Raw genomic sequence first — 25,341 nt, 5'->3', positions numbered from 1 at the left:
GGTTTTTAGAAATATAGAATTATAAATTATGCTAAATATAAATGGAAGATGATAATATATCAACAACTCTTTTATTCTGGAGTAACACAAGCAAAATACATACATGCTTTATCTGTGGATTATTGTAAGTAGACTGTGGGTTTCTCAGTTCATCGTTCCAATTTTTACTTCCTCAAAAAGTGAATGTTATGTTCCAGTGATGAAGAATGCAGGACAGCACAATGTTTTTTAACAATGTTTAACCTTGTTTGTCTTATTGCTGAAGGAGGACATCTGATACAAAATAGACACACAGCTAATAAAAGTTAGATAAAAGGGTTATCCTACGTTCTATCTAAAATATCTGAATACAAAACAGGATTCAGTGTGTTCAGGTGTGTTCTTAACATCGTTGCAGCAGGCACTTTTTCTTCTTTGGATAGATTTAACAAAGGGAAGTTGCAGTGTCTCTAGTTATAAAATCCTCTCCAGTACCAGCAAGTGCAGTTGAGGCCTGCAGCTATGAGCAGGACGATTAGCAGGGTGATGAATAGGCCAAAGCCAATTATGGTGGCAACGACGGCCCAGATTAACGTCCTCTTGGACATGTCGATCAGGGGTGACTTGAGGGCCATCCGCACCCTGCGCGCCCGCCGGCGGTCCTGAGGAGGGTACCGGGCCAGGTTGACACTCTCCATGCCCAGAGAGCGGACCAGGCACGCCCTCTGGTGGCTCAGCTGGTCAAAGGTGTGTTTACCGTGGTAGCGGCCCATACCACTCTGACCTGGAGAGGTCACAAACAAGTCTGCAGTCACCTCTTTTAAAATTAACAACTAACTATATGGGGTAACTGTGTGTAGACTGCAAGTCCTGCAAGGTGGGTGTCAGTTCACTTCACATAGCACAGTCATGTCTACCAGCCCAACCTGTGTGTTTCATACTAAAAGACAGCAAAGGGAGAAGAAAGGCTACAGATCTGAAAAAAATTGCTTAATTTTTGACTTTCAAATGTGGATTTGTGACCCAACTTAACACCAGTTTTATATGGAGTCTAAAGCAGTTTCCTCTGTACTATAGTCCTCCAATCAATGCTAACTCTATTGTCGGCCTGGGGGTGGACATGTGCGCTCTCCTTAATAACACATGGTGTTGCCAAAGATACTGTCAGAGAGGAACCTTAGCCCTGCACTACTTGTGCATCAGATTGGTTAGTTTATTTTTTTTATGAAAATATAGCCTTAAAGTTGCACTAAATTATGTTTTATAACTGGGTTTGGGAACAAAGACCATGCCTCAAACACATCCCATTTCCACACAAAAAGTACTTAAGACCTTATCTGTTCCCTTCCCCTTTGACTCAGTTTTCACATGACCTGTGACAGACTAGTACAGAAAATTAGTGCCTAAACCTAACCAAGTAGTTTTATTGCTTAAAGCTAACCAAGTAGCTTTGTTACCTAAACCTAAATCTCGCAAGAGTTTCCACAAATCCAGGGTCACCATCTAGAGAGAACCTCCAACCTGCTCGAGATCCAGGCGCTCGAACAACAGGCGAACTGTTTCAGAGCTATCTCGTTCTTCCTCTACTTTCCCTCAGACTTCACAAACAACACTCCATCCCGGCATCCCTTCCTCTTCTCTTCTCTCTCTCTTCTACCTTTCCTATCCCATCTTCTTCAGCCACCTCAGCTCCTCCCATCTCGATACCACACAGACCGGACCCACGACAGATCCATTGTGCCATCGGCCAAAACCCATAATTTCCTCCTGTTCAAAAAAGAGGTTCATCATAGACCTCTCATCCACCCACAGCATTCCCAAGTATCAATAGCCTAATTCCCAGCACAGACTTCTCCGTGCAGTAGACAACAATCGCTCACACCATCAGATGGTGCTTGTCTCACTCCAAGCATCCCTGCCTACCGAGAAAATCCACCAGATTTCCTTACTCACTTTAAATATCATTCTGGCTCACAGAAGCACTGAACACCAACTTCTCTGACTGCTAGGCCATCTCAACTAGGCCATCTGTATCATCCCTCAAGATTGATCCTTCTTGTCACACCTCCTTTCCATAGTCACCTCTGTTCCATCTCTCCACAACCACGTTATGCTGGACGAAGCATGCAAGATGGAGCTAAAACTGTGGCACTAGTTCCTCTCCTCCTGGAACAACATCTCCTTTTATGATGACTATGTCACCGAGCCAGAAGACATCCAGCTGTTCACAGATGCAGCCCCTTCCATCGACTTTGGCAGCTATTACTACTAATTCTCATCTTTCTCTCCTTCCTCTACCTTCTGTGAAATGTACCCAATCATAATAGCAGCCAGTCTTTGGGGGCACGAATGGTCCAAGAAAATCATCGCCATCTACTCCGACAATAGCACTGTCATAGACATCAACGAAGGATGGTCGCATTGTCTAGATATAATGCAGTTCATGAGGAGGCTCACCCTGGTTTCAGCCCAGTACCAGTTTATCCTCTTCCGACTCCAGTCCCACCTTTTTCAGCCACCATATTCAACTGACCCCGTAGCTGGAACATTTAGTCACCACTTCACAAGATGCCATCCTCAACAGTGTCGCTCCCCGAACACTCAACTTATCTGACCAGAGGAATTGCTTCAAAGCTTTCCATGCCTCCCTCAGCCTTTCATTCCCTTCACTTGCAGCTAGCATTATCACCTTCGCGCCTTCCATTCTCAAGATTAAAACTTCCACCGTACAGGTCTACATCAGCGGAATTAAGTTCATCATAAAACTGTTCTCAGGGGCACCGTGTCCAGCCTTGTCCCACACACACACACATCAGCATGTTAATCAAAAGTCTACATAAGGCTGAACCACGTCCTAAGCCAAAACGTTTGCCCCTCGCTTCAGACCTCCTTGCCCGCTGCATCGGAACTCTACATAGACAAAGTCTTAGAATCCATGTTCCTACTGGCATTCTTCAGCTTTCTGCACTGCTCAGAGTTCACCGCTTCTACCCTCAACTACCATCCATTTCGACACACAACTATGTCTGACATTTCCCTTAATTCATTCATTCATTCTTCTGACACTCTCATCTACCACCTCAACGGCAGAAAGACCAACCAGTCTGGTCCACCTCACCCCATCTACCTTTTTCAACTAGACTCCTAAGTCCATACGAACCTATACGTGACTACATAAACTCAAGACTAGCCAGTCAAGATTCCCACGAAGAACCTCTGTTCGTCTCAGAGACGGGTTAAGTGGCCACACGCTTCTGATTTCACCTCCACTTTCGCCAAATCTTATCCAGATTTGGAATATCCCCTGAACCATACTCATTCCTTCCGCATCAGAACTGCCTCCACCGCTCCTTGGCAGGAGGTCCCTGACCACATCATTAAAATCGTCGGACACTGGTCATCTCCAGCATACCTTACCTACATCCGCAATGATCTGAATGACGCCTACATGCATCTTTCCATTTGAAGTTCTTTTTTGGAGGGCTCTATACAAATCAGATTACATGAAGAGACGGCTCCCCCACTCAGAGTCTCAACTCCCTTGGTTCCTTCCTGTCTTCCCACCACCAGCTGACATTGGTCCATCATCGTACTCCTCCATCTATCCGTCCACGCCCCTGATTTCTCCCCTCATCCCTTCATCCCTCGACCCTTACCCCCATCCCTCCATCCCTCATGCCTCCGTCTGGACCCTTAATCCATCCCTACTAAATCATCTTGGCTCTCCTCCATCCATTATATGCAATAAACTATTCTATATTCATATGTTTATTGGCGTGGTCTTTGTTAGTGAATCAATATTTTTATATGAACAATGGGTCGAATGACTATGTGTACTTATGGACACACAGAGAAATATCACCAACACTTCAGCTCACCTCAGCTCTACAGAGTTTTACAGTGTCTTTTAGCTTATTGTTTTGGTTTTATGGCTCGCAACTCTACTGTTTTGGTTCACTCTCACTGCTTTCATCAGTATCGTTTCCAGCAGCAGGCAGCTGTTTTCAGTGAAAAAGCTCTGATAAACTCACTGTACACTACCTGCGCAGCACCAAACAGCAGACAGACAACTAGCAACTAGCTGGTGCACAAAGTGCAACATTTAGCAGGTGAACAGCCAGATATTTTCCTTAGGACTTGGTGGAGACCAAAACAGGAGAGTGAATATTGGACTTATATTTGTCAGGTCGACACAAACATAGCTACAAATTAATGCTAATGTTCTGTGTCTACTGGATCTGTAAATAAACCACTGGTTACTAACGCATTTGCCATAACAACTTGATATGATCATATGTCAATGTTGTGTTTACAGCTTGTTTCACTTCCCCAAAGTGGCCCAAAAACAACTTTCTAAGCTGGTGACATGGTGGTAGCTGAATACCTGTCAGTATTTTTTTGTGAATATTTTGAAATGGCTACAAGATTACTTTACCAAAACAGAGCCTTTAACTCTGGTGCATTGTGGCACTTTGTTGTTGCTTCTCACAGTCATTTACTTTTATTGATTTATTTGTTTCCTCTGTACAAAAATACCATGAATCAATCTCGTCCAATAGCCAATATCGCTTTCCACTTTTGGGGCTTTTTACAGCCACTAAGCTGCATCAACATTACCAAGATGGAGACAAAGTGGAAACAGGTCCACCAGTGTCATCTTTCATCACCATTTTGCACATTTTGTTTTTATTGATGTGCAAAATGTTCCTCCTCAGCCAAGTATGAATACCTCTGCACACTTTTGTTTTTTTCATTCAGTAGCATTATCTAATAACTTGTTCTGTCTGACCAACAGTCAAAAATTCAAAAGATATTCAGTTTACAATGTTATAAAACAGAGAAAAGCAGCAAATCCTCATATTGGGGAAGGTGGAACCAGCAAATGTTATTTTTGCTTGACAACTGATTAAAATGGTGAATTTATTCTCAAATTGGCCAGTGCATTGACTAATCGATTAATCCCCACCATTCAGGTTCTCTTGTGAACAAATTCAAAATGTGTAATGTCACCTTGTTTTAACCTGGAGTGCACCTCTTTGGCCTAATCACCATTAGAGCACTACAGGGAAAATAGGGGCCCAACAAATCAAGACCTAAGGCTAGCCTAACAGGTTAATCCAGCCATGCAGTGCCCCCATGATGAAGTCCACCAAAGAAAACACACAGACAATAATGCACTTTGACTCAGTCTTACCAACACCACCAAACGGGAGAGAGCTGAGCGTGTAGTGCATCATAACGTCATTGACCGTCACTCCTCCACTTGTGGTCTCCTCAATCATCCTTTTTATTGCCTTAAAGAGATAGGAGGATGAGAAACGAGAAAGATAAAAAAGAGTTTCGAACATTAAAACATGTTTCAAATCTCCTTGCTACTGCTGTTTCCTCTCACTTTCTTATCAGAGCAGAAGATGTAGAGGGCCAGAGGTTTCTCTCTCTCGTTGATGAAGCGGATGGCATCATCCATGTCACTCACAGTCACTATGGGTAGCAGGGGGCCGAAGATCTCCTCCTGCATCAGCCTGGAGTGAGGGGGCACGTCCTTCAGCACTGTTGGGGCTGCATGTACAACATCATTGTTAAACAGAAATATAGATTTCAAGACAATACTCTCACTTATTCACTACCTCACTGTATCTTCCTACCAATGTAGCGCTGTGAGGCATCATTCTGTCCTCCCACCACAGGAGTGTAACCCTCCATCAGACCCATGACTCTGTTGAAATGACGCTGGTTGATGATTCGGCCATAGTCTGGTGAACATTTGGGATCGGCACCATAAAATTCCTGAGATGGATCAAAAGGTCTTGATAAAACTCCAGACTATGCCGTTTCATTTACATTAAGATGTTAGCTCAGATAGGTTTAAAAGGATGGTACCAGTAGAGTTTGTCGGATGCATTCCACCACTCTGCCCTGGATGCAGGGTTCACACAGGATGTAGTCTGGAGCGATGCACGTCTGACCACAGTTGACAAACTTTCCCCATGTGATACGACTGTACACAGACCAGATATGAAAGAACAAATTTTCAGTGTTGATCACAGTGTTTCCCATGAATTACCTAGACTGTGGCGGCCTGCTACGTTCTAATTTGTCCCACAGTTTCATAATGAACCGAAATATTTTACACTTCTCATAATAACATAAAAGATCTCTAATGTTGTGTTTTGCGCCGCTGCTTCAGCAAAGCATCTCACTGCCTGACATCTTAGATTTGTTTCCAGTGAGATATTATTGAGTGTATATAGTGACTTTGCTGTTGTGAACTTTAATGTTGCTGCTCTAGAAAAAATATTTAGTTATATTTAAAATATGAATCAATTCTAATCCTGTTCTGAATTTATTCTTTTTTTAAATTCTTTAGTAATGAAAAAGAGTATTGATAAATAACCAGGCCGATAAGAGCATTGATTAGATAAAAATACAATCCTAACAATACCCACCCCTACAGGTGAGTGGCTGAGCAAATCCCTTCACTATAAGCTTTGTTTAACCAATGTTATTATGTGATTATTATTTGTTATGGCACACAGTGCAATCACTCACAAAAATGTGAAGGATTACTTCAGGACATCGCGCTTACTTCATCAGTTTCACTTTTTTTTCTTGCTAATGTCTGAGTGTAATGTGAAAAACTACAACCTGTGGGGGTTTTTTAAATAAATATTGTATGTTTATATATTCATCCCATGATACTGACATCTTGTTTTGGTCACCAAAAAGCATTGCAGATTCAGAAGATGTATACATGAATTTGTGGGTTTTTTTGCAAAAAATAAGTTGTTAAACAGCTTTCTTCTACTTTTAGATGTAGGAGCTAAAGCAAATGTCTGACAAAAATAATGGCAACAAATTCTTCACTGTGACAAATTCTTCAGCTAGTTTCAAATCTCTCAACTACTGTATTTTTGTTATAGAATACTGAAATGAACAGAAACTGATGACGGTAGGAAATCAATCTTGAGAAATATAAAGTGAAGTATAGGCCATTTTGAAAATATGCAAAAAACATCAGCACGGCCCTTTCAGAGCTGAGAACTATTGATAATCAAAAACAACTATGTGTCCCCAGTAGATCATTCACTTCAGTATTCCATAATAATACTTCATCATTATCACTGCAGTTTAGTGATAATGGGCTCCATACTAACACTTCACATGTTTAGTACTATGCTTCATGCTAACACTTAAACAGGACTGCATACATACTGGCTTTAATAGTTAAAGCTGCTGCCTCTTTGCCCTCTTGGGTAAAAGTGTGAGACCTCCACAGGTCACCAAAGTCATCAAGTACACAGTGTTGTATTCTTAGCATAAACCATGAGGCCAAATTGCTCAAATAACAAGACATGTTCCCCTCAGAGCCTTGTACAATTTATTCAGCTCTGTGTATGACTAGTGGTGATATGGGATACTCTGATGAGTGGTGTGTTACCGGCAGGCAATTCTGATGTCACAGTTCTTGTCGATGTAGCAGGGGCTCTTCCCTCCCAGCTCCAGGGTCACCGGGGTGAGGTGGCGAGCTGCAGCCTCCATCACCAGTTTACCCACTGTGCTGCCCCCTGTGTAGAAGACGTGATCAAACCTGAACCTCAGCAGCTCCTGGGTCTCTGACACTCCACCTGTCACTACTGGGTACAGATCCTTAAAATAAACAGCAAAGTTTTATTGTAGCATATTTTTTCATCTTTAAATATACAATAATGTTAGCACAATGAGTCCCTGCTGATGAAGGGAGTCCCCTAATACAGTGGGCATTTGGCCTTGGAGTCAAGCATATCTGTGATGTACTGTACTGTGTTGGTACAAGGCTTTGACGTTACAGCAGCTTGGAACATTATTCCATCAACAATAGCAGCTGGTGTTCAGACCTTGTCCAGATAGCGTGGCAGCAGAGCCCGGAGGAGGAGGGACGAGTACTCGCTGAGCTCGGACGGCTTCACCACAGCCGCATTGCCTGTAGAGAGAGAACACGGGTTTCTCTGAATGGAATGAGATCACTGAGTGACGGAGAGCAGACAAGTAGGAGGCTGAGAATGCAGGACTGACGATGTTGCCAAACCAAAATATTTCTCTCTCAATTTTTCTCAGACTTGTGCTGCAAAATGCAAGTTTGACTAACATGTATATTTAAAGCCATTAACTGATATCTTTATTAGGGGGACATGACTGTTCAAACTGTCAAACACCCTCATCACCCCTTAATCCATGCACATACCTGTTAATATAAATCAAGAATTGCTTAAATTGCTTAACATAATGCCTGAATTTCCCATTATTCTGTAAACACGGTGGACATCAGGCCTGTTAACATTAGATATAGGCCTAGCTTAAGTTCATTCGGCAATCAAATCCCTTAATCAACAATATGAGGCTAAATTGATTAGTTAAAAGCAACACTTCAATTTTCATTGTTTTACACCTTAAAGTTACTCACACATTTGACCTTAAAATATCAAAGGTTTTAAAGAGCTGTGCTATAGGGTTAGCTAGCTAACTGATAGATATAGGCTATACTGTAAAAAGACAAGACATAAATGAACCAATATTTATTCTATTCTGATGAGAAAGTCAAACTATGTTTCAGAAACCCAATAATCCGTTCACAGACCACCCTAAAGTTAATGCTTTTATAAGAATTTGCTATTTCTCTAAAATTCTTCTGTTTGGTAGCAGGAGAATATCCGAGTACCTTACTGTTTGGAACAGGTATGCATAAGTCAAAAACCATTTGAACCTTGATTTTCCTCATAAACGTTACCTTAAGAAGCTTCAAACCTAATTTTTTTTAAACATTTGGTGGCAGCACAACAAGCCATAACGCAACATTGATATAATATCAATTTATAACGTTAGCAATGTTTGTCTCCACCTGATGAATGTAAGTCCAATATTCACTCTCCTTTTAGCTCTGTTTTGGTCTCCACTAACTCTTGAGAAAAATCTCTCTTCAGCTGCTAAATGCTCCACTGTGTTCACCAGCTAGTCGCTGACAGTGTCTGTCTGCGGTTTGCTGCTGGGCAGGTAGTGTGCAGTGGGTTTGTCAGAGTATTTTTGCTCAAAGCAGCTGCTGGAAATGGCGCCGATGAGAGGCAGAACCAAAACAGCCGGGCTGTAAAATCAAAATAGTGAGCTGAGAAGATGCTAAAACGCTCCGCTGAGCTGAGGGGAACTGAAGAGTCAGTGATAATTCTCTGTGGGTCTGTCACTATGAGTGACACCTTTTATATTACATATAGTCATTTGTTCCATTGTTATTGCAGAATTATTCATTAGTGCACCTTTAAAGTTTGAAAAAGAAAACCATTTTCCACACTGATCATGTATACAGTATTCTCTGCCTGCTTGTTTTAATACTTCATCGAAGCTCCAAGATGCTACATAGAGTGAAATATTCGGGCCAAATTGCACCATTTCATCAAATAAAAGTATTCTAAATGTCTTTTGCATCTTTGTGTACGTACTTAGTTTAACCTGACATATTTGATAAAATGGGAAACTGTGGGATCTCCACTAGAATTTAAAGCCCTACACACTCATGGACTACCCACACAGGTGTTGTCACTTACTAGTCTTAACAGACTTCTCTTTAGGACTGTGTGGGTGTTTACAGACTGTGATTGGATGATTTCTCTATAACTCTCTTGTTGGGGACTTTAGGAAAATTACTGAGGTGGAGAAGCTAAATCTTTTAAATTTCAGTTTTTAAAATTATAAGACTCTCCCCAACATTATTAATATTTTATTTGGACTCTACCCCCGACTGAAAGAAACTGCAACATCCTCCTTATAATAATTTTCACAACAGTTACCAATGTGCAAATAGTGGAAGTGGAATTAGCTATTTCCAAATCTATGGAAAGCATAACAAAAGGCTGAACTTGAATTGTTTTCTTTTATTACTCCTGCAAGGGAATGCTGACGTATAAATCTGGGGTGTCACAGAACAAAAGGACCCTTCTCTGCTTTGCCAAAAAAGTCAGACTACCCTCCCCCCTCAGCAAAAAGAAAAATACATTCCTCCCACCCTACCCACCCTAATTATTTGTGCATTGTCCCTTAGTTTTGTTGCAAAGGTTTGCATGTGACAACTACACCTCATTTTTATTAGTGCATGGACTTTGGTGACTTTACATAATCCCCACTAGAGCTCCACCCAACTTCAGCCTGAGCAGAGGTCTAATCAGAAATGACTGAATACATGTGTGGATGTGCAGGGACTTCAAAATCCATTTCTGTGGGTTAGATGCTCATTTCAGACTGGCATTGTCACCAAAAAAAGACAGCAATTGCAGGAGAACTGTGCACATTGGCAATGGAGGTGTACTTGACTAAATTTAAGTAAGCTATAAGGAGGTATTGAGGGACTGGAGACAGGAAGGTTACCTACCAGCAGCGATAGCTCCAACCAGCGGCAGGAGGGTGAGGGCCCAGGGGTAGTTCCAGGCCCCGATGATGAGCACCACTCCCAGGGGCTCCAGCTGGATGTAAACCTCATCTGATATAGTGAGGAGGTTCTTCTCGACTGGCCGTGGAGCCGCCCACTCTGCCAGTTTCTCTATAGCCAGCTTGATCTCATTCTCAATGCCGATCAGCTCCAAGAGCGGTGTGTCGTACTGGCTCTGTAGGAAACCCAGCATCCTCAACATATTTCACTAAAAATACATTACATGTTACATGCAGCAGTGTGCCGTGTCTCCACTCACCCTGTTGATGTCCTGTTTGAGAGCAGTGGCGATCTCGGTCTCTTTCTCAGTGATCATCCTCTGCAGGGCGTGAAGTTGCTGCAGTCTGAACTCCACAGGGCGAGTCCTGCCGCTCAGGAAGGCCTCCTTGGCCCGCTGCACCGCCTGCCTCTCCTGCCTGTCCATACAGAAAGCCTCTGGAACTGTAGACACACACATGGAAGACAGCAGGCTTGTCTGTGTGGAATATACAGTGACAATAGCAGCGACAAGCCAGTGTCCAGTCGTGCTCTTTTGAGATTTAAAAATGAACTATCAAAATGTCCTCAGAACTTCTACTTTGTGTATAGTCCAGCAGGGCTGGCCAAAGCCTTTTTGGGGCCCTGGGCAAAAACGTGACTGCCCCACTTCCTCACCACACACAGGAATATATCTAATAAACTATAAGGTCGCACAACAGCAAGTCACCTATGTAAAAACCTACAAGAGAGCATAAAGCATCGTTTAACAGTCTTATTCAGTCTCATTATTAGCGATGCCAAAAGATAACAAAAGTGGCATAATGTGTAGCTACACAACAAACCAGCCTATGAGACAGTTAAGCGGGTAAACACTATGTTTATGCCACAAAAAAACTGCTCAACAGTTGTAATGTGCAGGACAAATATTAAAACAACTGAAAGAAGAGATAACTGGATCTGGAAAAAAAAAAAAACCTTACATGTCTGCTCAGTAAAGAACTCTTTAAGGAAAGTAGGCTGCAAATATCAGAGCAGGTAGAAAAATGATAATGTTGTTCTCCTCTTTAACCCAGATTTGGATTTTCTATTTCTCCTTACCAAATTCATTTGCCAACAAACACAGAGACCTCCGCTGACCTTTTTTGGATTGGATGCAAATCAGCCTGTAGAAAAGGTACTGGATTTAGTCTTTCATGATCCGTATCAAAATGCTCAGTCCGACAGAACCCCCAACAGACATTTGCAGAGGACTAGACCTCCTCCTCTTCCAGCTGAATTTGCTTCATGTAGGAGTCTCCTCCTGTGTTTTTATTGTTGAAGAATTTTTTGCCGAATGATATTAGAATCTGCATGATATTTTCTGCAGCCAGAGTTTTCAAAAGCTCCCAGTTCTGCGTGTAGACAGTTTGACGGTTATCCTTAGTTAACACAAAGGTCCAGGTGGTGATGACTGAAGTTCGTGCATTGATTTCTGACCTGTGTCGTTGTTTTCAGCGGCTTACTTTTTGTTTTTATTTAAGCCCACATCATCTACGATCTAAACGCGGTTATATCGCTATCCGTATTACGCCGTTTGATTCAGAAACAGTGAAACAGAAGAACATGTAGACTTACCTAGGCTCAGGTCAAACACGCATCCAGAGGATTCTCCGTGCAGAGCTCAGGGATCACGGAGCTGATCTCAAAGCGGCTCGGATGTCCGACACGCTGCGAGCACAGGACTGCCTGAGTCTCTCAGTCAGGCTGCTCCAGGATCAGTTTACCGGGAAGCTTGCTCACTGTGACCAGCTTCATTCAGACCAGCTCACACACTGAGCCTTCATCACGTCAGACCCCCCTCCACACACACACACACACACACACCATTCATTCAAAGTACCCCGTTTTAATTCAATTGTTCTAGCTTAGCTGTTGTAGCTTACCAGCTTGTGTTTCTCCTTTAACAGCCTTTAGTGGAGCTATTTTTAATCAGTCATCATGGAGGTCAATGTCTCATAATAAACAGCTTATCAGTCATAGTAGCCATGTCATAAATAACCATAACCTTGGGATCTTGTTAATAATATGCCATTGTTAAGATATTCACCTTTTTCAAACTCAAATCAGTTTTGTACATAGTGAAAAACTATTTTTAAAAAGTCATAGCAAATCAATGTTCACCTGCAGAAAGTATGGATCACAATAAAATGTTGATGTTAAAATGTGTGCATTGATTTTCATTGTGTAGTGAAACGAATCGCTGCATCACTGCCACCCAGTTTCATTAGCCATGATTATTACATTTATAATTCAAAATCTAAAAGTAAAATCTCCATTTACCAGGTTAAAATATTACAGATTATACTGCCATAAAACTGATGTAAAACTATTTTTTAAAAATCAGTAGCTTAAGGTGTAATAGAAAGGAAAGGCGAAAAACAAAACAAATTTTTAAAAAGGACATTTATCAGTCAAATATGTCTACATGAATGATAAATGATATGGACCCATGTACAGCAGCGCTGTATTTCACATAGGTCAGGAGCGTGTAGCTGTCCCAGAATCACCTGCACCCGCACAGCGTTCAACTGGCTCGTCGCATGAATCTCTGCAAGAAACACGACACACAAAGTAAGTGTAAAGAGACAGATCCAAACACAGATAAGTACAGAGATAACAGACAGTTTAACTGTTCAGAAGCACAACAAGTGTGAATGTCAACATAGGTGGTGGGATGGACCAAAACAAAAGGGGCCATTTAGCAGAGGAGAGCAAAGCATGCTGGGTAATTAAAGGGAGGCTAGATGAGGGGGCATTATGTGGTTAGATTTCCTGGACAACACCACACATTGTCTGCCAGAGACAAAGCCATTGTTGTATGAGGGTACAGGCCTGTAGGATTGTGGGTGTGGGGTGGGGGGGCTACTCGTATCGGGTTATCTTGGGAAACTGGATTTGTCATTATTTAAAAGGCTGTAAACAGTCATCACACAAATACCCATCCCACCCACCCAAAAACACACATCTCTCTACAAAAGCCAATCTTTTTTTCAGTTGTTTCATAAAGCATAACTGTTGCGTAAAACATAAATGCTTCCTGCTATTAAGGTGAATATGGCCCTGTCAGTCATTCTCTTGTCTTGCCAGCACTGATTAATACTGACTAGAGACAGTTTTAACCTTGGGCTTAAATGGGGCAGCAAAGTGTTCAATTATTAACAAAGAATTAGCACTTAGAGGAAAACAACATCTTGTTCTGTAAGTCAAGTCATCAGTGACATCTAATGGCTGTTGGGCAAGACATGGCCCATGTGGCATTTAGGGCCGAGGCAGGGTGCAACATCAGAAACCTGTTATGGTGCAAGGGGCCGAACACATATTCAGACACTGTACGTTTGGCCTGGGGACAGACTGTCTAAGGGGTGATTGTCAGATCTGAGACACATGTGTTTTTGTGGATGAAGTTCTGTGGAAAATACACTGAAAACAAAAAGGTAGACCACGACAGACGTTGCACCAGGTCCCGCACACAAGAACACTGCAGCTAATCCCTCTTGAATGAGAACAGTTTATAGGAAAAGTCTGGTGATAGTCTATATTTTCTTTCTGTCAACAAATCCCATGAAAGGACCAACACTGAACTGATATACTAACAAGTATTGTGTGTGTATCCAAAGTCTGATATACTGTATCTTATTCCTCTGTGCCATAGAGCTCCTCTGTTGTCAAAACACATCTTAATACTTGGCTGGAAATAGTCCCCAACAAAAGCACTATTTACTTCTGTTTGCGGAACTACAGTGCCCAAATTACTGAGCCTTTTAAAAAGTGAAACAATATATTAGTGAGCAGTTTTTTTTTGTTTTTTTAAGATTTCCATCTTCAGAAGGAACCAATGGGCTTGGGACTGACTGCCACAGACAGGGTAGGAAAGTAGGAAAGAATTAAGAGACTGACAAACACATAGCTGGTTTTGGTCTTTTCATGAGATTTGTTGACACTAAGAAAATATAAAATAATGCCAGCCGTATCCTTTAATACAGGTACTTGCATGTCGTGGCCCTTGAAGGCAACAGTAGTGTTACTAGCAGCATCATTTGCAGCCATTGGCAATTCTGATGAAAAGTTATCAACAACGCTTTGCGTTACTGTCGTTTTCATTTGTCTCTGGCACTTGATTACTAATCGATGGTGTGAGAGATTTTTTGTTGGTTCTTGGGACACTTGGACACAATATGCATTTAATTGTTTTTATACATTCACAAAACCTTGCAAACTATGTTGTTGCATTTTATGTATCAGTTCTAAAAAGAAATTATGGTGATTGATGTTTATTTTATGGGTCACAGTTTCTTAGAAAGGAACTGATTTGTGTCTGTAAATTCATAGAAAGGAAAGGACAATTTAATTTTGTACTAATTTTAGGGGAAATTAGTACACACGCTTCCAGTTATTCCTATTAATTGCTAATGTAATCCAGAGAATCTTTTATTCATTTCATAGCAGGTCAGGTAACACGCAGGAAAGTGAAATTAGTCTATCGACATAAATATAATAGAACAGCATAGAATTTCAACAAATATGGAGATTAAGTAATGAACAAACAATAAATATTTACTTGGGTTTAAATACGTTTCTTTCAAGGTAATTCCTCTGGAAAACTGCTTATAAACTAACTAAACTCACATAAATGTCTCATAACTTTGTCTCTAATCTCCCTATAATTAGTACCAAATTGAATAGTTCTTGTCAAAACAAAAACATTTTATTCCTGTTTGGACTGGATTGGTATATTTTAGGTCCTTTACCTGCACCACAAATGCTGCCAAGGCAGCAAACATGGCCAGCATTGACATGCGCTGCAGCCTGCACACATTGACCTGCTGGAGCAGAAAGAATCGAGCCCAGCCCAGCTTTTTGGCGGTGTGAGGTGGGTAACGCATGCTGTTGACTACCTCCATCTTCAGCTGCTTGATCAGGCAGCTGCGCAGGTGGCTGAGCTGGTCAAAGCTGTGCCGGCCGTGGTAACAGCCCATACCACTGTTACCTGAGAGAGAGGTGGGAGGAAAAGTCAGCTATAAATGTGTGTCAGCTTTAATCCTCCAAATAAAAAAAAGGAGGCTAAATAGCTGCAGGTTGGTTGAACACTCACCAACTCCTCCAAAGGGCAGAGAGCTAACAGTGAAGTGTACCAGACAGTCATTAGCCAGCAGAGCTCCACTGGACGTCTCAGCGATCACCTTTTTGATCAGCTATTTATCAGACAGGAAGAGTCAATCAAACAGAGCAGTGTGGGTGCAATCTTATCAACATCATAACATTTTAATATCACGGATGCAAAAATACCTAATATTGATTTGAATAATGGGAAACAAACATGTCTGATGTGTTTACCTTGTTGTCATGGGAGAAGACGTATACAACCAGAGCTTTTTCTCTCTCATTAATGAACTGGATGGCCTCGTCTACACCGCTCACTGTGATGATGGGCAGCAGAGGCCCAAAGATCTCCTCCTTCATCACTTTGGAATCCCTCGTCACATCCTTCAACACAGTGGGGGCTGCACGGAAACAGGAAGAAGAGGCTCATTCTAAGAGTACAGGCTAGAAACTCCAGGCCTGCATACAACTTTTGTGTAATCGACACTTACATATAGATGAGAGGGGGTTTGGAGAAGGGATACGTTAAATGTGCCTACACCCATCAGCATGAGCGCTGGAAGTAGGGAGGCCAAGGGGCCATTGGCCCCCAACTTTACACCCCTGTCCCACATTCTTTTTAAGTCGCGAATCACTGTCTTCCCACAAATGCCCCAATATTGCAACACTTACGGTAAAAAGACGTTTCAATCATTCCCATCCACTCTAAGACATTAGGTAAAATAAAGCAGGCAAACATAAATTGGGAAGAATATTTACACTTTAATCCAATCAAAGAGTGAGTGCATAGTGAATCTAGGCCAGTCTCGCTGTCTGCCGTTGTTATCGCCTTGCTAACGCCAACTCCGGTAACAAGAAGTTTTGGAAGCGAGCAAAGCACGCCAATTTCTCGTTGTTGGCTGCAAGAATCAACACAAGTCTTCATCTAGTCCCACCACCCGAGGAAGCGAAGACCTAGTGGATTAACTTTTGATGGAAATGTCCCCACAACAACTGTAAAACTCTTAGAGGTGTGTGCTAACCATTTTGCTTTGGATTGTATTCTCGGTGAAGGCCAGTAATGTTCATTTACAAACCAAGATTCGCTTCAAAACTGAAGCTCCAGGATGGATGGATAACGTTACCCACTTTGAACTTAGAAGCTGTAAGTTTTGTCATTTTTAAGTTGCTTTACTGTTTATTATACAGGTTAGCCTGTCGAACTTGGTGTTAGCATGTTCTAGTGACTAAAGGTGGGCGGGGTCATACAAATTAACATTCTGATTAATGGTAGATGGGTTGCGGGTGCATGAAATAGGGGGAAGCTCTCTCCATTAAGAGAAACGCTGTGCCACTTACGCAGGAGGCACAGTAGCAAAACTACATTGATCATTTCAATTTCCCGACATGCCGACAGGATCTAATGTTAATTAATGTTCTGTGTTCTTCTACACATCCAAAAGGTCACACACACAGTCCAGGTGCATACAGTGAAAGTGTTTGGAGTAAAGCAGCCGTCCTGATAAATCCTGAGCTCCATCACAGCTGTCTAAAAAAAATGATATCAGAAGCTAAGTTTAATTCTGTTTCCTCTGGAGAGTTCCGTCTGTTTTGCTGCTTACAAGTCCCACGATATCTGCTGTGACATTATGGCGCGCATGGAAACGTTTAAAATGACAGCTGCCTCTCTAATCCTTAAAGTAAATTGTTAAAGAAAACACTCATACATCAACGCAACACACAATAAAAGAAATCACCTTGAAAGCTTGCGCTGCTCGACATCATTTAAGAGGCAAAACAGCCTACAGAGCCTGTGGAGGAGGAGTGAAATGTCCATGCCGGCGCGGGTCTCTAAATCGGAGAAAATAATTTGTTCGGGTGGGTGTCGGGTGGATGATTTATGCGTAGGCTACATGTGGATTTGGATGATGTGCATCGCTAGTAAGCTACACTGTAGCAATTTTTGCTTATTAATGATTGATTATTAATATTGAGGGACAGCCAAGAGAAACTGTATGAACGTAAAACCTCAAAGCCAATAACCAGAGAAGGTTGGATGTGGGAAACTGTTGGAACTTCATACTGCAACGAAAGCTCAGGTGACTTTGTTGTTACACAAATTGGTAGGCTACTTGTTCATGTGAAAATTCACGTGAATTGGTATTTGCTCATTTGACGTCTCTGGTCTATTTACCACTACAAAGACACACCACACCCACACTCCACCCTCCACTTCTGAAATGAATCCGAATCACTTTAGGTAATGAGACTCAACAACCAAAAGGATAACACATTGAACTGCTTTCTTCGTAACATAGTAAAAATAGATAAAATCCAAAACACTCTTGGATTGTTTCAACTACCAAAAACAGACGAGACACAGACAAGAAGCCAAAATATCCATCCATGCAACAAAGATGACCTCTATGAAATTTCTTCTGAAATTATGCAAATATAAGCTTGGTGTTTGGACAAGATACCTAATACTTTTATCTTACAATCTTATAATCTATAATAACACACCATGAAAGTGATTCCTCTACCGAGAGCATGAACATTTTTGGAAAAACATGTTTGGGTATAAACACAGTGAGCATACAGACAGATAGTGAAGAAGCAGATGATGCTGCAGCAGGGCTATTAGAAGTTTCTGTGGGCCTTTTGATACTTTTTTCTTGTTGCAAAACTGGGTAACCACTGGACTTTCTTTAACTGTTGATGATGAATGAATCCAAGCTGACTATGAAGAAACAAGCTACAATCCTTTCAGAGCCACCTTTCAAGTGTACGGGCATGCCAGTAAGGGCTACCACCAATAACATATAAAGTCATCAGCTGGCCTCTTGAGCTAACCACTACCACAATCAACTCAATAAACACAACTTTCCATGCTTGCCAGCACTGCAGCCTAACATACAGTACAAATGCTTTTTAGCAACCAATTGCTCAAATGCACCACGTACCTATGTAGCACTGGGATTCATCACTGTCTCCACCAACAGCAACTGTGCTCCCCTCCATGAGAGCCATGACCCTCTTAAAGTGCCGCTGGTTAATAATGCGTCCGTAGTCCTCAAAGGTTTTTGGATTATCTGTGTAAAACTCCTGCATTGTGTGAAATAAAAAGATAAATTATGTTCAGATTGCTTGTAATCTCACAATTAAAAGACAATTTATAGATCATCGGGGGAAAGCACAGAAAGACCTGTTTCTCCTTCATGCTTTAGTGAACAATAGTTCGTATGGATCAAGCTATGGTTGCTATTATTTAAATATGGGAAATAATGGGACACCATTAAAATGAATATATTATTGTCTTATTCCTAGTAAGTAAGCAGAAATATTGTGCTCTTGACACTTTACCACTGAAGAAAAAGTATTGGGGGAGAGAAAACTGTACAGATATAACAAGCAAAACCTCTATTGCCTACAGCTGCTGTTCTCTAACATGTACCTGTCATGGGGCCACAGTAAACTAAGAGACATTAGGGTCACAGAGCAGCATTTTGTCCTGGGAAGCCCCATGTCAGAGGGATATTTGTAGTTAGTAACTGTATTGTCTGGATTTTACAACACATTGGTATATAATAGTGATGATCAAGATACCCAGGATTAAAATTGGCATGTTTTACATTCTCTAATCAAGATTATTCCTAGTAAATTACATTTTAGTGACCAAAGTCTTTCTCCTTTTACCTTTGACCTCCTGAAATTCCTTGAATGACCTGTCAGATTCCCATCTTAAAAATAACTGACGTTAAAATCTTCATTTTAAACCAACCTTGATGCTCTTCTTGATCTCTTCTACTACTCGGCTCTGGACGGAGGGTTCACACAGGATGTAGTCTGGAGCGATGCATGTCTGGCCACAGTTGACAAACTTTCCCCATGTGATGCGACTGTATTGTGAGAAAAAAAATGATGCAAAACCCTCAAACCTTGAAGATACTTTTATGTTGTATTAGCGCCCCAAATCCCCATTTTTCCAGCACACAGTTGGTGTTTTGAAACTCAACTGGGAACTGTGTTGGATTTGCGAACAACTGCTGTGTCTTTGGTAGTTATTTGAAGTTTTAGTGGAGTTCACATAATGGCAGCATTTCTGTACTACATTTTACAGTTCAGACTGACCGACACGCGACAGTGATGTCACAGTTCTTGTCGATGTAGCAGGGGCTCTTCCCTCCCAGCTCCAGGGTCACCGGGGTGAGGTGGCGAGCTGCAGCCTCCATCACCAGTTTACCCACTGTGCTGCCCCCTGTGTAGAAGACGTGGTCAAATCTCTGCTTCAGCAGCTCCTGGGTCTCTGACACTCCACCTGTCACCACTGGGTACAGATCCTAGGGAGAGTATATGTAGTCATTAAAACCCCCAGTACATTCACACTAAATGTAGATAAAAAAAAGGTAAAAAGAGGTTACGTATCATAACAAACAAAGCAGGAAGCTCACTTTGTCTAGATACTGAGGGAGAAGTTCCTCCATGACCTTGGCGGAGTGAGAGCTGACCTCAGATGGCTTTATTACTGCTGCATTGCCTGAAAGATGAAAGAGAGACAGACAGTGGCAGGATGGAGACAATCCTTCACCACTTATGTAGTGAAGAAGAAAAAAAAACAAAACTATTTTGCCAATGAAAGGAAAAATCCAAAACCAAATACTCTGAACTGTACCAGTCTGTGATGTTCAGTAATTATTCTGTGGTCTTAAAGAGTGAACTGCTAGAACTTTGGTGTTGGTCTACCCAATTCAACCTAAAATCAGACTTAGCTAAGGACAAATGATTTCCAACATGTGCCAGAAGTTTTTGAGTGAGATTGTGTCAAAGGGATGGCGACTGGTCTCTAGAGCCCCTTTACAGACATGGAATACGTAACACCACCAGTTACTGTCCATAACACATACACTGAACAAGTCTTCTCCAAGAAATATTTAGGCATCTATGTGGACGCTGCTTTATCTTGGAGTGCACATATAAATGACATCTGTAGCAAGGTACAACGACGCATTTGCTTAGGAGGCTAATCTTTTTAATATTCGGAGCAAACACACAGATCCTGTTATATGCAGTATGGAATCAGTGCATGGTGCAGTTGTGTCTTCAGCTTCAAGCTAGACTGCTACATATCTGCTCAAAGATAGTGGGTCAAACGCTTGAGTCAAGTCTTCAAACTGCGTTTACTAAAATAATGTCTCTGGCTGGTAATATTACATCAGACTCCTTTCATATTTTATTTGAAGAATATCAGCTTTTGCCATCAAAGAGAAGATTTAGAGTCCCACAGGCTCGACTGAACAGACTGCGGAACACTTTTGTTCCTCAGACTGTTAAATCAGAGTTTGGGTTGGCCTCAGTGTATCTGTGTAGACTAAGCTCTGGATGTAAAAGTGAGCAACTAAATTGATGGCACTGCAGATACTTATTCTGTCTGATGTAATATGTGTTTGTAGTATTTGTTTTGTAGTTTGGTTAGCGGTGAGTTGGAAAATAATGACAGCAAGGAATGAGTGTTCTCAGTTCTTGCATCAGTGATGGATTTCGAAACTTATTTTGCTGTTGAAGCCTTAACTAATGAAGTTGGAGACGCAAGGGACACTTCTCCCTTCTCACAGTGAATCCTGCAAAACAATTTTTGATCAAGTTCATCATTTATTAGAGAGCGAATTCTGCTGTCTGTTTTATAAAATCTGCACAATATATGCACTGAATGACAAGACATTAAGTTGGGATTCTCATTTAATTAATATTTGCTTACATGCTTCATTTAAAGTGTTTTGCTGGATATTCATAATTTCAGCCATGCAGCTGGCATCTTGGAAGTGTTTTTGTAAGAGATTGTAAGGTATTACTGTTATCTAGTGCCCCTTCCTCCATATGTATATGGAATTAAAATTAAAAGTTCTTAACAGTCTAATAAAAAGGTAGCATTTGCTGTTGTACTAGATTGCTTACATAAACCTAACACGGCAGCGGCGGATGGCCGCCCACCACTGAGCCTGGTTCTGCTTGAGGTTTCTGCCTCTTAAAGGAAGTTTTTCCTTGCCACTGTCGCCAAGTGCTTGCTCATGGGGGGATTTGTTGGGTCTCTGTAAATAATATTATAAAGAGTACGGTCTAGACCTGCTCTATAGCAAAAGTGTAATAACTTCTGTTATGAATTGGCGCTATGTAAATAAAATTGAATTACATTATGTTTTCACATATTTTGTCCTACCCTTGTGAAAGGGATATGACTATTGTTGCAGCCACACTACTCACTTAATAGTCTACATGTATTGTGGCTTCACTGCATTCTCATCTACTGAGTCTGCTGTCAGTGGAGAAATTAATATGTATGCTTCCTCTGTGATGTATTTCTCCCTGTGTGATTGTTGAACGCCAGTGCAAAATGTTGACAGAAGCTGGATTTACACTTGGGTGAGCCTACACATGTAGCCCCTGTAGCTACACCATAGGCTATGCACATTTAATACATATGGGTGTGTATCGGTATATTTGGTACCAGCAGCAATAGCTCCGACCAGCGGCTGGAGGGTGACGGCCCAGGGGTAGTTCCAGGCCCCGATGATGAGCACCACTCCCAGGGGCTCCGGATGTACATAAACCTCATCTGATATGGTTAGGAGGTCCTTCTCTACCGGCCGAGGAGCCGCCCACTCTGCCAGTTTCGCTATAGCCAGCTTGATCTCTCCCTCCAGTCCCAGTGTCTCAAACAGCTCGGTCCCATGTTCACTCTGAAAGCAGAAGGAGGGACAAAATACAGTGCTCATCTCCAGTTTGTTAATTCATTATTTTGTTAATTCATGTTTATTGATCTGTATAGCAGAAACACATTAATCACCATTACTGTAAATGTGCAGCATTTAGCCTCAAAGTCTAAATATCACCTGCAGTCCCTGGCCAGACTGTTAGATGATTTCTAGAGTACAGAGCAAACAATGTTGCAACACCATGTTGGATATCATTTAGTTAATCTACTCCTGCTTTCATATATATATATATATATATATATATATATATATATATATATATATATATATATATATATATATATATATATATATATATATATATATATATACATATATATATATATATATATATATATATATATATATATATATATATATATATATATATATATATATATATATATATATATATATATATATATATATATATATATATATATATATATATATATATATATATGTATATATATATATATATATATATATATATATATATATATATATATATATATATATATATATATATATATATATATATATATATATAAAATAAAATTAATTGGGCACAGATACAAAGTTGGGCAGACAGGCATTGCTGTCAATACTGCAATGATTTTAATGTTTTTGATGGCCACTTATTTATTTTCATGCACAAATTAAATGTAACCCAAGTCAAATTTCCTTGACTTGACTGCACACTTCATTGTTGTCTAAAGACATTAACTACAGAAGTGGTAGTTAATGTCAATGTGTTTTGTTTTGGGAACATTAGAACAAATGTCTTAAGAGGAAGCAGGAAAATAACGCCAAGTTCAAAATAAGACGGTGTAGTCCCTCATTCGTCCAGGAGTGTTCTATCGTAGAAAAGGTTTCAGTCGTAGTCATCTGATGACCTTTTCTACGCCAAGTTCAAACATGAGTTCCATATTCTGATTAACAACAACGTATTTTGATGATTTCAGTGGTTTTCAAGAACAGTAATCTGCAGTACGTTTCAGTTCCATACTGCTTGTTGTGCTTGTTTAAAGGTGAACATTACAGTAGTGTTGTTCAAAGAGCCGACGCAAACTAGATGAGCAACTATAGAAACAAATAAAAACCCCTACATAAACTGCAGACCAGCACAACTGAATATTGCTGTGTTCTGATTTCTTGGCTGCAAACTTCCATTTGTTTTCTAATTGTTCCCTTCCTGACCTGTTAATGACATTTTTTCCCCTAATAAAGCTTCAAAGTGACTGCTGCTGTTCCAGATAGACTATAGAAAATAATCTAGGGCAGTGAATGTTGGAACAAAGTTGGAAAATGCATTCTGGGACATTATATCCCTGTCATGTGACCTGCCAGTACAGTCCCCAGACTCCCCAGGGAATGTGTCCAGTTTCCTGACCCACACCAAAATTCCAACATTTTCCTGGATTTCTCGGACCTTCTGGAAGCCTGTAACCCACCTTTCCGAGGTCCCTTCTGGCAGCATCTGCGATGTCCCTGCGTCTCTCTGAGATGAAGCGCAGCAGGCTCTTCAGCTGCTGGCTCCTGTACTCCAGAGGTCTGGTTGTCCCTGTCTGGAAGGACTTCCTGGCCCGTTGTACAACCAGCTGTTCTCGGGACATCTTAAATAGAACATTAATATACCGTATAAGCGCCTAATGTAACCCTTTCAATCGCTTTCTGGTTGATTTAACGAAATTATAAATGAAATTATAGTTAAGCTAGCTACTAAAAGCAAACTCTACCACCGGCTGGCCAGTTTATGAGCGCTGCTGTTAGCTGCTGCTATAACTAACATTCAGAGGGATTAAAGAGCATATGAATGCTGTATTAATGACATTAACCACATAAACCACATATTGTTCTGATTAATTATGCTTCCATAGACATGTCTTTTAGCAAACTCTGACTGTACTGTAAAGGAAACAATGATAATACTCGCTATAATCGACAGCAGGAAGTTAATACCAGGGCTTGTTAACACCTGAATATAGTGTAAATCCAGGTTGGTTTAGCTTGGTTGCTAACTGCAGTAATAGCATTGCAAATTGTTGTTAAATAGCTAGCTATAGCAAATATACGAACAAAGACACGCTATTAATAGCTATGTAAGCGATAGCTGAAGACCAGCTACAGCACAAAGTTTTACCATTCAGAGCCACTCGCCCGTAACCGGCTTTAGTATTAACTGTTAACATTAGCTAACTGGTTAAAGTTATAACGCCATGCTACAGCCAAACCGCGTCAGGAATTGGTCTGTACGTGAGTCAATCCAGTGAAGGAACTAACCAATCACCTACAAAACACAACCAGCTGAGCGCCTCCCTCCGTAACAACAACAACAACAACAACAACAACACTGCCGCAGCAGTGTGCTGCTGAAGGTGTTCGGACAGACCTTCACTTCAAGCTGAATCTAATCTGTCCTCTTCGCTGTCCCATCTGCCAATTCCAGGCATCCGAAGTCCTCATCAGACAGTTCTGTGGACCTTGTGGCTGGCAGTGTGTTACTTTCATATCTCACTTGGGCTACACCGACAGCTTAAATAACACGAAACTTGTGAATTATCATGGCTTTGCCAAAGGGCCAATTCATATAATTAATATTTATAATATTAATGATGCGGTGCTTGTCAAAAGTGGTTTCCAAAGCCATGTGCTTCACAAGACATGTCTAAAGAAGTGAAAGCAGCTAATGATGCAGTTTCAGTCCAGCAGTTGTAACATAGGTGCAGTTTTAGGTAACACACATTTAAAATCTCAAGGGAACGCTTAATAATCACTAAGAGTAATTGTTAGTGGAGATTGATTATAAATGCATTCTGATGATGCTGCTGGTAACACACAAGTATTTTTGTTTTTTTTCCAAAACAGACAAGTGAGGGAAAAAAACGCACTGTAACCTTAGAAACGCATATCCTTGAAAAAGTGTCTCATCAGAAGAGGTTTTATCTATCTGTCAGCCATTAGAACAGGATGTATGGATGATGAAATATGCACTTAGAAGTCAAATAAAAATAATTATATTACAGCACATAATTTCCGCAATCTGCACTAACATCTGCTGGGCTG

The 25,341-nt window shown here is 40.9% G+C and overlaps 2 protein-coding genes across 3 annotated transcripts; both read right to left on the bottom strand.

The window, feature by feature from the left end:
• Window positions 1-52: 52 nt before the first annotated feature.
• On the bottom strand, window positions 53-12,696 carry LOC122878954 (aldehyde dehydrogenase, dimeric NADP-preferring-like). The gene is made up of 10 exons (XM_044202517.1): window positions 12,023-12,696; window positions 10,689-10,870; window positions 10,373-10,604; window positions 7,854-7,939; window positions 7,418-7,626; window positions 5,860-5,977; window positions 5,625-5,766; window positions 5,372-5,538; window positions 5,174-5,273; window positions 53-763 (listed from the first exon to the last, which is right to left on the bottom strand). Exons 2-10 carry the CDS (start codon window positions 10,851-10,853, stop codon window positions 450-452), a joined length of 1,533 nt encoding a protein of 510 aa, XP_044058452.1. The 5' UTR covers window positions 10,854-10,870; window positions 12,023-12,696; the 3' UTR covers window positions 53-449.
• A 137-nt stretch (window positions 12,697-12,833) lies between these two features.
• Window positions 12,834-24,811, bottom strand: LOC122878955 (aldehyde dehydrogenase family 3 member A2-like). Of its 2 annotated transcripts, none has more exons than XM_044202519.1 (11): window positions 24,668-24,811; window positions 23,730-23,891; window positions 22,029-22,260; window positions 19,978-20,063; window positions 19,658-19,866; window positions 19,308-19,425; window positions 18,490-18,631; window positions 15,782-15,948; window positions 15,540-15,639; window positions 15,196-15,434; window positions 12,834-12,995 (listed from the first exon to the last, which is right to left on the bottom strand). In XM_044202519.1, exons 2-11 carry the CDS (start codon window positions 23,889-23,891, stop codon window positions 12,972-12,974), a joined length of 1,479 nt encoding a protein of 492 aa, XP_044058454.1. In that variant the 5' UTR covers window positions 24,668-24,811; the 3' UTR covers window positions 12,834-12,971. The 2 variants fall into 2 exon arrangements, with proteins under 2 accessions (XP_044058454.1, XP_044058453.1); XM_044202518.1 differs by lacking the exon at window positions 24,668-24,811 and adding an exon at window positions 24,419-24,552.
• Window positions 24,812-25,341: the final 530 nt, after the last annotated feature.

The sequence above is a fragment of the Siniperca chuatsi genome, linkage group LG7 (genome assembly GCF_020085105.1).
Source record: "Siniperca chuatsi isolate FFG_IHB_CAS linkage group LG7, ASM2008510v1, whole genome shotgun sequence".
In the NCBI taxonomy this organism is placed as follows: Eukaryota; Metazoa; Chordata; class Actinopteri; order Centrarchiformes; family Sinipercidae; genus Siniperca; species Siniperca chuatsi.
The sequence above is the reverse complement of the archived record's forward strand: the minus strand, read 5'-3'. Positions and strand labels throughout refer to the sequence as shown.